The 13,135-nt window shown below is 44.3% G+C and overlaps 1 protein-coding gene across 1 annotated transcript in view; it reads left to right on the forward strand.

Annotated features, from left to right (window-relative positions):
* The window catches only part of fam114a2 (family with sequence similarity 114 member A2), a 16,526-nt gene extending 5,727 nt beyond the window's left edge, over positions 1–10,799 (forward strand). Inside the window, exons 5-14 of the mRNA XM_079507127.1 lie at positions 3,144–3,232; positions 4,300–4,434; positions 5,119–5,286; positions 6,628–6,736; positions 7,123–7,208; positions 7,928–8,029; positions 8,319–8,458; positions 9,659–9,731; positions 9,846–9,899; positions 10,099–10,799. Coding sequence (XP_079363253.1) covers positions 3,144–3,232; positions 4,300–4,434; positions 5,119–5,286; positions 6,628–6,736; positions 7,123–7,208; positions 7,928–8,029; positions 8,319–8,458; positions 9,659–9,731; positions 9,846–9,899; positions 10,099–10,185 — 1,043 coding nt within the window. The 3' untranslated portion in view covers positions 10,186–10,799. The remainder of the gene's footprint in view (positions 1–3,143; positions 3,233–4,299; positions 4,435–5,118; positions 5,287–6,627; positions 6,737–7,122; positions 7,209–7,927; positions 8,030–8,318; positions 8,459–9,658; positions 9,732–9,845; positions 9,900–10,098) is intronic.
* Positions 10,800–13,135: the final 2,336 nt, after the last annotated feature.

Below are 13,135 nucleotides of genomic sequence, written 5' to 3' on the forward strand. Positions count from 1 at the left end.
ATGGCTCTCTCTCTCTCAGACGCTTTGAGCCCTATCCACCTGTCCTACTGTTAAATCATCATGATGGCTCTCTCTCTCTCTCAGACGCTTTGAGCCCTATCCACCTGTCCTACTGTTAAATCATCATGATGGCTCTCTCTCTCTCAGACGCTTTGAGCCCTATCCACCTGTCCTACTGTTAAATCATCATGATGACTCTCTCTCTCTCAGACGCTTTGAGCCCTATCCACCTGTCCTACTGTTACATCATCATGATGACTCTCTCTCTCAGACGCTTTGAGCCCTATCCACCTGTCCTACTGTTAAATCATCATGATGGCTCTCTCTCTCAGATGCTGTGAGCCCTATCCACCTGTCCTACTGTTACATCATCATGATGGCTCTCTCTCTCAGACGCTTTGAGCCCTATACACCTGTCCTACTGTTAAATCATCATGATGGCTCTCTCTCTCAGATGCTGTGAGCCCTATCCACCTGTCCTACTGTTACATCATCATGATGGCTCTCTCTCTCAGATGCTGTGAGCCCTATCCACCTGTCCTACTGTTAAATCATCATGATGGCTCTCTCTCTCAGACGCTGTGAGCCCTATCCACCTGTCCTACTGTTACATCATCATGATGGCTCTCTCTCTCAGACGCTGTGAGCCCTATCCACCTGTCCTACTGTTACATCATCATGATGGCTCTCTCTCTCAGACGCTTTGAGCCCTATCCACCTGTCCTACTGTTAAATCATCATGATGGCTCTCTCTCTCACAGACGCTTTGAGCCCTATCCACCTGTCCTACTGTTACATCATCATGATGGCTCTCTCTCTCAGACGCTTTGAGCCCTATCCACCTGTCCTACTGTTAAATCATCATGATGGCTCTCTCTCTCAGATGCTGTGAGCCCTATCCACCTGTCCTACTGTTACATCATCATGATGACTCTCTCTCTCAGACGCTTTGATTCCTATCCACCTGTCCTACTGTTAAATCATCCTGATGGCTCTCTCTCACAGCCGCTTTGAGCCCTATCCACCTGTCCTACTGTTAAATCATCATGATGACTCTCTCTCACAGCCGCTTTGAGTCCTATCCACCTGTCCTACTGTTAAATCATCATGATGACTCTCTCTCTCAGACGCTTTGAGCCCTATCCACCTGTCCTACTGTTACATCATCATGATGACTCTCTCTCTCAGACGCTTTGAGCCCTATCCACCTGTCCTACTGTTAAATCATCATGATGACTCTCTCTCTCAGACGCTTTGAGCCCTATCCACCTGTCCTACTGTTACATCATCATGATGGCTCTCTCTCTCACAGACGCTTTGAGCCCTATCCACCTGTCCTACTGTTAAATCATCATGATGGCTCTCTCTCTCAGACGCTTTGAGCCCTATCCACCTGTCCTACTGTTAAATCATCATGATGGCTCTCTCTCTCAGACGCTTTGAGCCCTATCCACCTGTCCTACTGTTAAATCATCATGATGACTCTCTCTCTCAGACGCTTTGAGCCCTATCCACCTGTCCTACTGTTACATCATCATGATGACTCTCTCTCTCTCAGACGCTTTGAGCCCTATCCACCTGTCCTACTGTTACATCATCATGATGACTCTCTCTCTCTCAGACGCTTTGAGCCCTATCCACCTGTCCTACTGTTACATCATCATGATGACTCTCTCTCTCAGACGCTTTGAGCCCTATCCACCTGTCCTACTGTTAAATCATCATGATGGCTCTCTCTCTCAGACGCTGTGAGCCCTATCCACCTGTCCTACTGTTACATCATCATGATGGCTCTCTCTCTCAGACGCTTTGAGCCCTATCCACCTGTCCTACTGTTAAATCATCATGATGACTCTCTCTCTCAGACGCTTTGAGCCCTATCCACCCGCAATATGTATATTATTCATAGATGATATTCATAATATCACTTCCAATATATGTGTATTCATTCATATATTCAATGTACATTAATATTATGATGACGTTCACTTATTTGGAGATCCAGTGCAGATAATCTAGGGGGGGCTACAGCTCAGTATTCTTGTTTTATTTTTATATTGGGTATTAGAGTCGAGAACCAAAAATAAGAATCACAATCATCTTTATTGTCCCATCACAGGTTTACAGGTAATAAAACGCAAGTTTCACCCACTGTTTGCACCTAAGACGTGACAATAACGCATTCTGGACGGGAACCCCTTTTGGTGTTTTAACTAAGCATTATGTTATACTTTAGCTATTGAAAAATAGCAGATCTACAAGCTCATAGCGCGCCACCGAGTGGCGCGCTACGAGCTTGTAGGTCTGCTATTTTAGAAATATCGTGAAAATGTGGCACAAATCTTTGAATATATATTCTTTCAGAAGACTTTTTTTTAATTTCGACGTCAGGCCTAAATGGGATAAAGATGTCTGATTTGTATTCATCTTGTTTGGTTCTTCAACTCTTACTCATTCCTGTATTCCTCTCTCGTGTTTCACTCTCACTTCAGCTGTCCGACACCTGCATCTGCTTCTCAAGAGATCAATAAAAGGTTTATATTATCTTATCCTGTAAACAGGCCAAACTCCAAATTAATTATATGACGCATTGGAATATGAGCCTCACTTTATCTCTGTGGTCGGTGGCAACAACTGTCGTTGTCAAGGTAACAAGGAGATAAAGTGATGTCCTATTCTTCATATTTTATTACACTTCCTGCCCTGACTCATTCAGGTGACATTATTTAACCCCTTATTTAACTCATTAGACCTACCACAGTTTCTATATCAGTCGTGTTCAAAGAGTTTCATGTCAAGGACCCCCAAAAATATATGTATTTGGCCGCCGACCCCCATCTGAAAATATGTTGTTCCAGGAACCCCTCAGAAGCAAAGATTTGAGTTAAAAACGTTCACTCTGAAAGAATATATATTCAAAGATTTGTGCCTCATTTTCACGAGTTTTCAAAAATAGCTAAAGTATAACAATGCTTATGCCTAGTTTCATAGGGTGAGCTTTGTATCAGGTATCAGGTCATTAATGTTGTCAGACAGACAGACAGAAGTCATTGAAAGATAAAATATAAAACGTTGTTTTTTGTGTGTGCGTGCGTGCGTGCGTGCGCGTGTGTGCGCTTGCGTACATACGTGCATGATTTCAGGTGATGCCAACATTGAGACAGACAGTTCATCGGCGGTGGGCAGTGCCATGGGAATGCTGTCATCCTTTAGCAGTGTTGTTCAGAGCACGGTGAGCTTCCCATCCTTTATTACAGTGTTGTTCAGAGCACGGTGAGCTTCCCATCCTTTATTACAGTGTTGTTCAGAGCACGGTGAGCTTCCCATCCTTTATTACAGTGTTGTTCAGAGCACGGTGAGCTTCCCATCCTTTATTACAGTGTTGTTCAGAGCACGGTGAGCTTCCCATCCTTTATTACAGTGTTGTTCAGAGCACGGTGAGCTTCCCATCCTTTATTACAGTGTTGTTCAGAGCACGGTGAGCTTCCCATCCTTTATTACAGTGTTGTTCAGAGCACGGTGAGCTTCCCATCCTTTATTACAGTGTTGTTCAGAGCACGGTGAGCTTCCCATCCTTTATTACATAAACATCTAATGACAATTCAAGTGAAATATTTCAAGTATAAAACATGCCATTTTTGTCACAGGTTGAGTACACTTACTTGCCCTTTCATCTTCAGGGGCCTTAGATGTTAGAAATGGCATGAGATCTAGTCTGAACTGAGCTTTGGGATTTAGTCCCACACAAATAGACAGACCCTTTTTTTGTCGGCTCATTTCTTTGTCATCACTTCCGATTTCTATTGCGTCCTGTGTGAGTCTGATTGGATAAAATTGGTATCCCGAAAATGCATTTTATGTTAAATAAAGGTGTTTTAAGCATTATGTTATGCTTTTAGCTATTTAAACATAGCAGATCTACAAGCTCATAGCGCGGCACCGAGTTCCGCGCTACAAGCTTGTAGGTCTGCTATTTTCTTTTTAATCGTGAAAATGTGGCGCAAATCTTTGAATATATTCTTTCAGAGTGAACGCTTTTAAGTCAAATCTTTGAATATATTCTTTCAGAGCGAACGTTTTTAACTCAAATCTTTGCTTCTAGTGATGGGGGGTCGGCGACCAATTTCATATATTTTGTGGGTCCTTTTGTGGGACATGAAAAAGGTTGAGCACCACTGACATAGAAACAGAGGTTTTTCAGAAAACTGACATGTGTAGAATCGTCCTCAGGTCTAAATGTGTTAATATCACTGGGGTAACTTGTGGGCTTGACTCTAAATGCTGGTTCTGTTGCCACAGAGTAAGACGGTGATCACGGGAGGTCTTGATGCTCTGGAGTACATCGGGAAGAAGACCATGGACGTGATCGCAGAGGGAGATCCGGGATTTAAAAAGACCAAAGGACTCATGATCAGGAATTCCACTCTGTCACAGGTGAACATTATTCTGGGGGCGGGGGGGGGGGGGGGGGATAGACGATCTACAAGCTCACAATGTGTCACGTTGCGATGTGCTGTGAACTTGTAGATCGGCTGTTTTTGGCAGGGAGATCTTGTGTAGAGGGAAATTCTAGTTGACCTAGTTACTATAGATCCTCGGCGAACCCTGCTGGTCAACTAAGTACAGTATAGGGTTTAAAGGGGAATTTCTCCCTAAACCTTTTTTTTACAAAAGTAAGTTGATAATTATGTATATTGACCAAAAAAAAATATTAAAAAATAAATAAAGATATAGGGGAGCTGGAGAAGCAGCTGGAGCTGCTGCTGGGGGGGTCTAACACCAGCTCACGTAGACCAGGAAGAATGCAGTGTCAACAATGCATGGAGTGTTGCTGTCACATCATCTAAAACAGATGTGAACAAAAAACAATTGCGCGATTGAATAGGAGTTCTAGCGTTAGACTCCTCCAGCAGCAGCCCCAGCTCCGGCCCCAGCTCCCCTATATCTTTATTTTTTTTTAAATATTTTTTTTTTGGTCAATATACATAATTATCAACTTACTTTTTAAAAAAAGGTTTAGGGAGAAATTCCCCTTTAAGTAGATGCATACAAATACATAGAGATACCGTCCAGTTTGTCCTAAGAGAATAAATTCTAATTTTGTGCGTGTGTTGTCAGGTGCTGCGGGAGGCCAAGGAGCGCGAGGAGCAGCAGACGGTGGGGGAGGCGGTGAGCTCCGACCCGGAGAAGAAGAGAGCGGCTCATTATGGGATGTTGTTTGACGAGTTCCAGGGTCTGTCTCACCTGGAAGCTCTGGAGATCCTGTCCAGGGAGAGCGAGGCCAAGGTATACAGTACCACTGAGGCTCGTTTTATCTCTGTGGTCGGTCCATGGCAACAACTGTTGTTGTTGTTGTCAAGGTAACATGATGTGATGAAGCGATGTCCAATAGAGCATAGGACGCTCTATAGGACATCGAATAGGGTTCCCAAAGTGGGGTCCGGGGACCCCTAGGGGTACTTGAGGGAGTCCCAGGGGGTACCTATAGCTCAATTAGAGATAGATAGGAACCAAATGGACCCTTATGGGTCTGTAGCTCAGAGAGTGTACAAATGGAACCAAATGGACCCTTATGGGTCTGTAGCTCAGAGAGTGTACAAATGGAACCAAATGGACCCGTTAGGGTCCATTTGGTTCCATTTGTACACTCAGATTTGTACACTCAGAGTACACTCAGAGTTAAAATAACAGTGATTTTACAATATAAATTGGGGTACCAGAGATAGAAATGCCATTAATCGGGGATCCGTAGACTAATGCGTGTGAAACTGGGGGGTCCATGAAATGAATATGTTTCGTAATCACTGCTAGAGCCGTAAAAATCCTCCCTTATCGGGGTCACTGGCATATGTTTTCAAATGGGGGGTCCGTGGCCTAATAAATGTTGATTTGGGGGTCCTTGACACGAAAAGGTTTGGGAACCACTGCTATAGAGCGCCGCCCCCTTTCATGACGACGCCAGAAGTGAATTTCTCATTCATTTTCCTCATAGACTTTTCAAAAAGTATTTATTTAAAGACGGTTACGCCGCGGACAAAGCCAACTCGAGTTGTGACACATCGTGACAATAAACACAATGTTTTTCGTTGATCAAATAATTTGTTAGACGAAAAAAACAAAACAAAAAGTGTTCTATCCTGCCATGTTTTTCTTCTTACAAATTATGTGATCGGCCCAAAACATTGTTTACGGTCATGTGTCGTCACAACTGGAGTTGGCTTTGTCCGCGGTGTAAACGTCTTTATATAAATACTTTTTGAAAAGTCTGAGGAAAATGAACGGGGAATTCACTTGTGGTCCTCGGCAGGGGGCGGGACTGCAACGCTCTATTCTTCATACTTATTAACACTTCCTGCCCTCACGCATTTAAGGTGGCATTAGTTAAAATCTGTGACGGTTCAGTAATCCGAGGGTCTCAGAGGGTGACATTGAGCCATGGCCTCAGTATCAGGTTATTAATGTTGTTGTTGTTATTAATGTGAATTAACATGCTGGCTGGCTGCATACTGTGGCACCGGCACACAGGTTGAGAATGAATCTAAAAAATGTGTGTGTGTGCGTGCGTGCGTGCGTGCGTGCGTGCGTGTGTGTGTGTGTGTGTGTGCGCGTGTGTGTGCGTGCGTGTAGGTGAAGTCAGTGTTAAACAGCCTATCAGGAGAGGAGCTGTGTCTGCTCAGAGAGGAGCTGAACCACATCAAGGAGTCCTTCTCTCTGGTGGAGTTCGACGACGAGGAAGGTCAAAGTTCATCATATGTCATTGCATATATCCTTAACCCATTTTAGACCTGATGCCGATTCTACAAAATCCCCCCAGAAGCAAAGATTTGACTTAAAAAAACATTGGCTGTGAAATAATATACGTACATTCAAAGATTTGTGCCACATTTTCGAGATTTTTCTAAAATAGCAGATCTACAAGCTCGTACCGCGGCACTCTGTGCCGCGGTACGAGCTTGTAGATCTGCTATTTTTTCAATAGCTAAAATAACATAATGCTTAAAACACCAAAAGGGGTTCCCCGGGCCCAGAATGGATTAAGATGAGTTGATCCTAGCAGGCTTTCACAGCAGAGAAACACACGTTGGGTCATTCATTAACCCTTTGGCTTGTTTTCAATGTCAGATGACGATGGGACAGAGTTTTTGATGGAGCTCACGGAGGCTTTGGAAGGCCTCCACGTATCTGTCACAGCAGACAAACTGGGAAAGGTACAGCCCCACACACACACACACACACACACACCAGTGTTGTATTCGTCGACTAAAACTAGGACGAAAAATGTTCGTCGACTTCTTCCACTGACGAAAACTAATTGGAAACTAAATTAAAACTAAGCTATGATGACTAAAACTAAGACTAAATGTATTGACAATTTCGTCAACAAATAAAAACTAGAACTAAAATTTAGGAAGGGACTAGTGGACAAGAGATCCAGTATAAGTCATTTTACACTTTTGCAAAAAATACTTTACTTTTCAGCAAGTGTAAAATCAGCCATTAAGACGGCATCAAGGCCCGCCAAAATACATTTCAGTCGACTAAATCAACCGTAGATTTAGTCGACTAAAATCTTAAACATTCCAGGTGACTAAAACTAAATTCAAAATTTGCTGCCAAAAACAACACTGACACACACACACACACACACACACACACACACACACACCGATTATTATTGGCACCTGTGGTGCTGTAAAATAGAAATTTAGAGTTTACATAGTGCATGCATAAACTTCCCTTAATTATATCATATCTGGTTCCAGTATTTATGATGTATTTTCTCTATTATTAAGGTTATTGTAGCAGTCAATTTGTATTGGTGGTGGGGAGGGGCGGGGCGGGGGTCACGAGACCCCCTGTTCTAATAAACGCTGATCTTTTATCCTATTTATTTATTGTTTTAAATGAAATGTCATCCTCTAACCAGGCGAGTCAGAGCGCGTGTGAGCAGATCCAGGAAATGTCCAAACCCTCCCAGGAAGAGGATGTGAACGGAGGAGAGGCAGTGAGGAAGACATTCTCCGTAGAGGTGTGTGTGTGTGTGTGTGTGTGTGTGTGTGCGTGTGCTCAGCGGTAGAGTGGCTGGATGGTAACCGTAAGGTTGCCAGTTCGATCCCGGGCTCCCCCGGAGATAGTGTCCTTGAGCAAGACACTGAACCCCTAATTGCTCCTGATGTACTGGTTGGTGCCTTGCATGGTTTCCCCCGCCATCGGTGTGTGAATGTGTGTGTGAATGTAATGCACAATCTATGTAAAGCGCCTTGGATAAAGGCGCTATATAAATGCACCATTGTGTGTGTGTGTGTGTGTGTGCTCAGGACGTCCATGAGGCAGCCATCCGCAGCCTGGCTGAGCTGACGGCTCGCTCCATAGAACAGTTCCACAAGGTGGCCGAGAGGATTCTGTCCAACAGCACGTTCCGCTGTGGCGCCCTGCAGCAGGCCAAGGCCCTCGCACAGTAAGTTCAGCTGCAGCAGGCCAAGGCCCTCGCACAGTAAGTTCAGCTGCAGCAGGCCAAGGCCCTCGCACAGTAAGTTCAGCTGCAGCAGGCCAAGGCCCTCGCACAGTAAGTTCATCTGCAGCAGGCCAAGGCCCTCACACAGTAAGTTCAGCTGCAGCAGGCCAAGGCCCTCGCACAGTAAGTTCATCTGCAGCAGGCCAAGGCCCTCGCACAGTAAGTTCATCTGCAGCAGGCCAAGGCCCTCGCACAGTAAGTTCATCTGCAGCAGGCCAAGGCCCTCGCACAGTAAGTTCAGCTGCAGCAGGCCAAGGCCCTCGCACAGTAAGTTCAGCTGCAGCAGGCCAAGGCCCTCGCACAGTAAGTTCAGCTGCAGCAGGCCAAGGCCCTCACACAGTAAGTTCAGCTGTGGCGCCCTGCAGCAGGCCAAGGCCCTCGCACAGTAAGTTCAGCTGTGGGGCCCTGCAGCAGGCCAAGGCCCTCACACAGTAAGTTCAGCTGTGGGGCCCTGCAGCAGGCCAAGGCCCTCGCACAGTAAGTTCAGCTGCAGCGCCCTGCAGCAGGCCAAGGCCCTCGCACAGTAAGTTCAGCTGCAGCGCCCTGCAGCAGGCCAAGGCCCTCGCGGCTCGCACAGTAAGTTCAGCTGCAGCGCCCTGCAGCAGGCCAAGGCCCTCGCACAGTAAGTTCAACTGCAGCGCCCTGCAGCAGGCCAAGGCCCTCGCGGCTCGCACAGTAAGTTCCCCAACCTTTTCATGTCAAATTGATACTATTTAGCCCCACGGACCCCCCATTTGAAAAGATATGCCAGGGACCCCCATAAGAAGATTTTTACGGCTGAATCAGTGATTCTCAACCCGTTCATTTCAAGGACCCCCAGTTTGACATGCATTATTCTACGGACCCCCATTTAATGGCATTTCTATCTCTGGTACCCCAAATTTATATTGTAAAATCAACGTTAATTTAACACAGAGTGTACACATGGAACCAAATGGACCCGTTAGGGTCCATTTGAGTTACAGTGTCCATTTGGTTCCTAATTATCATTTAGCTGGGGACCCCCTGGAACTCCTCAAGGACCCCTAGGGGCATTTACATTCAGTGTCTCTTTATATTATAGAGAACTAGCAACAACTACTATGCAAATTTCAGTTGAACTTCATGTGTTGAACATTCATTTCTTTCCCCTCCTCCTTCCAGAATCACCATTGTTCTGTGTAAAGAGATTTCTCTGCTGTCCAAGAAGTTCACCTCTTGTTTAACAACTATTGGGGTAAAACTGTTCCTGTGTCTTATGTAAATAAATGTATCATCGATACTCTTTGTGTAATACATTGTCTTTGTGAGACTGAACGCTAATCGAGATGAATTCGTTGCGTTTTAACAGTCCAGCGAGAAGAGAGACGTTCTCAACCCGCTGATAACAGGAGTCTTCCTCGAGGTGAGTTCTGTCTCATTGACACTAGAGTTCCTATATTCTGGAACTGAACAGTGGCAATAGAAACACATTGATTAAAATAAAATATTTTTTGGGCGTATGTTGATGTTCTCGTGTCCGTGAAGTATTAAAATCAATCAATCAATCATAAATCAATCACGTGCGTCAGTGGAACAAACTATGGTGCTCTTCCTCTCGTCAGGCGTCCAACAGTGCGTCTTACATCCAGGACGCCTTTCAGCTCGTCCTCCCTGTCCTGGAGGTGTCCCACATCCAGAGGACAAACTAGGAGTGACCTACGACCCCTTCCAGCTCGTCCTCCCTGTCCTGGAGGTGTCCCACATCCAGAGGACAAACCAGGAGTGACCTACGACCCCTTCCAGCTCGTCCTCCCTGTCCTGGAGGTGTCCCACATCCAGAGGACAAACCAGGAGTGACCTACGACCCCTTCCAGCTCGTCCTCCCTGTCCTGGAGGTGTCCCACATCCAGAGGACAAACCAGGAGTGACCTACGACCCCTTCCAGCTCGTCCTCGCTGTCCTGGAGGTGTCCCACATCCAGAGGACAAACCAGGAGTGACCTACGACCCCGACACCCATCATCATCTTTCAGCAATGTGCCCTTTTTACAGTGTACAGTATGTGGACCATGGTGACATTGATCAATTATTGATAAAAAGCTTCTAATATATTATTTAAGACCCAAAATCTATAAATCTCACACTATTAAGGCAACCAGGCCGGTTCCATGCGCTGCACAAGGTGCCCTTTTTTCCACTTGAGCACCTGCCCCTCTAAATTTCTGTGCATGCCACTGCATATAGAACCAGTGGAGGACACAGTACTCAGGAAAAGAGACGGTAACACTTCATCTGGTCAAACTGAGTTTGACCAGATTGACGACGTTTCGAGCCAAGGCTCTTCATCTGGTCAAACTGAGTTTGACCAGATGAAGAGCCTTGGCTCGAAACGTCGTCAATAAAATATACCTTTTGGTGCATATGAGTGTGCAGGTTCCCTTCTCTTTTCATATGTCACTTTTTGAACCCAGCACCTCCACGAAGTGATGTGCATATTTTAGGACACAGTACTCAGCCAGAGTATAGACACTGCTGGGCAATTATTACTCGATTACAAATTATGTGAAAGCTGCTCGGTCAAATTGGCAATCGAGTTAAAGTGCTGGAAGACTTGCTTTAACCCATTTTGACCTGGGAACGATTCTACGAATGTCTTCTAAATCCTGACTGTTTTCTTGAAAAAGCTATGTTTCTATGTCAGTCGTTTCTCAAACACTTTCATGTCACTTCATGTCTAGCTAGATCTGCTATTTTTCAATAGCTAAAGCATTACATAATGCTTAAAACACCAAAAGGGGTTCCCGCCCAAAATGGGTAAAGTATTAATGTATTGCTGTATTGAAATTTTGAAACTGTCCCCCAAAATTCAAAACATAAAAAACTAACATTTTTGAAATGTTGACACTGGTTGAAAATGAGACGTTTTTGTTTTACTCAAAACAAGTTTGCGTTCAAGGCTGAACGCTGCAAAGCGTCATGCATGGAAGGAGATACAGTATGTATTGACTAAACAGTGTTGTGGGTTGTTGCAGTGCAGTTTAATTTGCGTGGCGCTGTGAATAGATTCATTATGCTCCAGTACAGACTACTTTTGTTGTTTAACCCATTTTGACCTGAGATCAGATTCTAAAACTTTCTTCTAAATCCTGACAGTTTTCTGAAAATGTTTCTGTCAGTCGTTCTTCGATTTTTCCAAAATAGCAGACCTACAAGCTCGTAGCGCGCCACTCGGTGGCGCGCTATGAGCTTGTAGATCTGCTATTTTTCAATAGCTAAAGCATAACATAATGCTAACACCAAAAGGGGTTCCCACCCAAAACGGGCTTTAGACTCAGTTCCAGTCTAAATGGTGCATTTATATAGCACCTTTATCCAAGGCGCTTTACATAGATTGGTGTGCATTACATTCACCCATTCTTGCTCAAGGACCCTTCGACACAAACTCTGGAGGAGCCCACAGGGTTCGAACTGGCAACCTTGCCGTTGCCATCCGGCCACTCTACCCGAGCCACCGCCGCCCCCAGTCTAAAGCCTATACTCTGTACGTGTACAGTGCGTAGTATGTCAGTGTCACTTGAACAGACAACTGATTTTGTCAGAAAAAGTATCAATAAGTTATATAAAGGGCTGACAAACACTTATCAAGTTGTCTCTAATGATTCTTGAACTGATCCGAGGTCTGTTTGTATTCGTTTGAGTGCAGCAAAACAGTCAGAGTAAAGTGATGACGCAGCTTTAGATCAAATGGAAACTGGAGATGCTGTAGCTTTGCTGTTCTGCTGAGCCTATTTTGTAAGCGATCTCAGTGATGGTAAAAGTGGCAGTAGCCTGGTAAAACCACTCCCCCTGCTGGACAAATGTGGTAGGACATTGACTTGTTTTGTTTGTGTATTCTTGTGCACATAAGTCTCAAAATTAGACTTGTGTTCTCATTTGGTCTCAGCACACATTTGGAAAAACAAAAGCAGACAATTTGTGGCTTTAGACTTAAACCAGAGGAAACTGTTTGTTTTAGAGGGACTAGAATTAGAATTATTAAAATCTCTGAACTGCTTCAAAACTACTTCAAGCGGACCATGAGATTAAGATATATATTGCCCAAATCTTCACATACCCAGTACCCTAATTGTTTCAGGCATCCATTGATATTATTTAATCAATCTTGTTAATAATAATAATCAATATAGTTATTTAAAGTTTCAGGTGTTTATATACATCTGTGCCTGACAAAACAGCACTGTGGATCAACAGTGTGGAACTTTAGATTAGACTTTTGGAACCAATTGTTTGAGTTGTAAACTCTTTAACGGGCTGTAAAATGATTCCAACATCTGGTTCTCTGGTGTTTGGGTGTGTTTGGGCAGACGTTCAGCTCCAGGTATTTTAAATAAAACATGCTGTTTTTTAATAAACCCGTTTTCATTGCACTCTCGTCATTTTGTGTCATTCAGTTATTTTGTCCCGTTTTTGTCAAAGTAAAATAGTTTTGGCGTTGACCATTACCTAGTAAAAATTAGGGATGTCCAGATACACTTTTTTCGTATCCGATCCCGATACCACAATTTCTGTTACCGAATACCGATACCAGTGTTGTGATCTCGTGTTGTGTTTATAGCTACAGTATCTAGCTATATATATATATATATATATATATATATAT

The sequence above is a fragment of the Electrona antarctica genome, assembly GCF_951216825.1.
Source record: "Electrona antarctica genome assembly, chromosome: 8".
NCBI classification, from domain to species: Eukaryota; Metazoa; Chordata; class Actinopteri; order Myctophiformes; family Myctophidae; genus Electrona; species Electrona antarctica.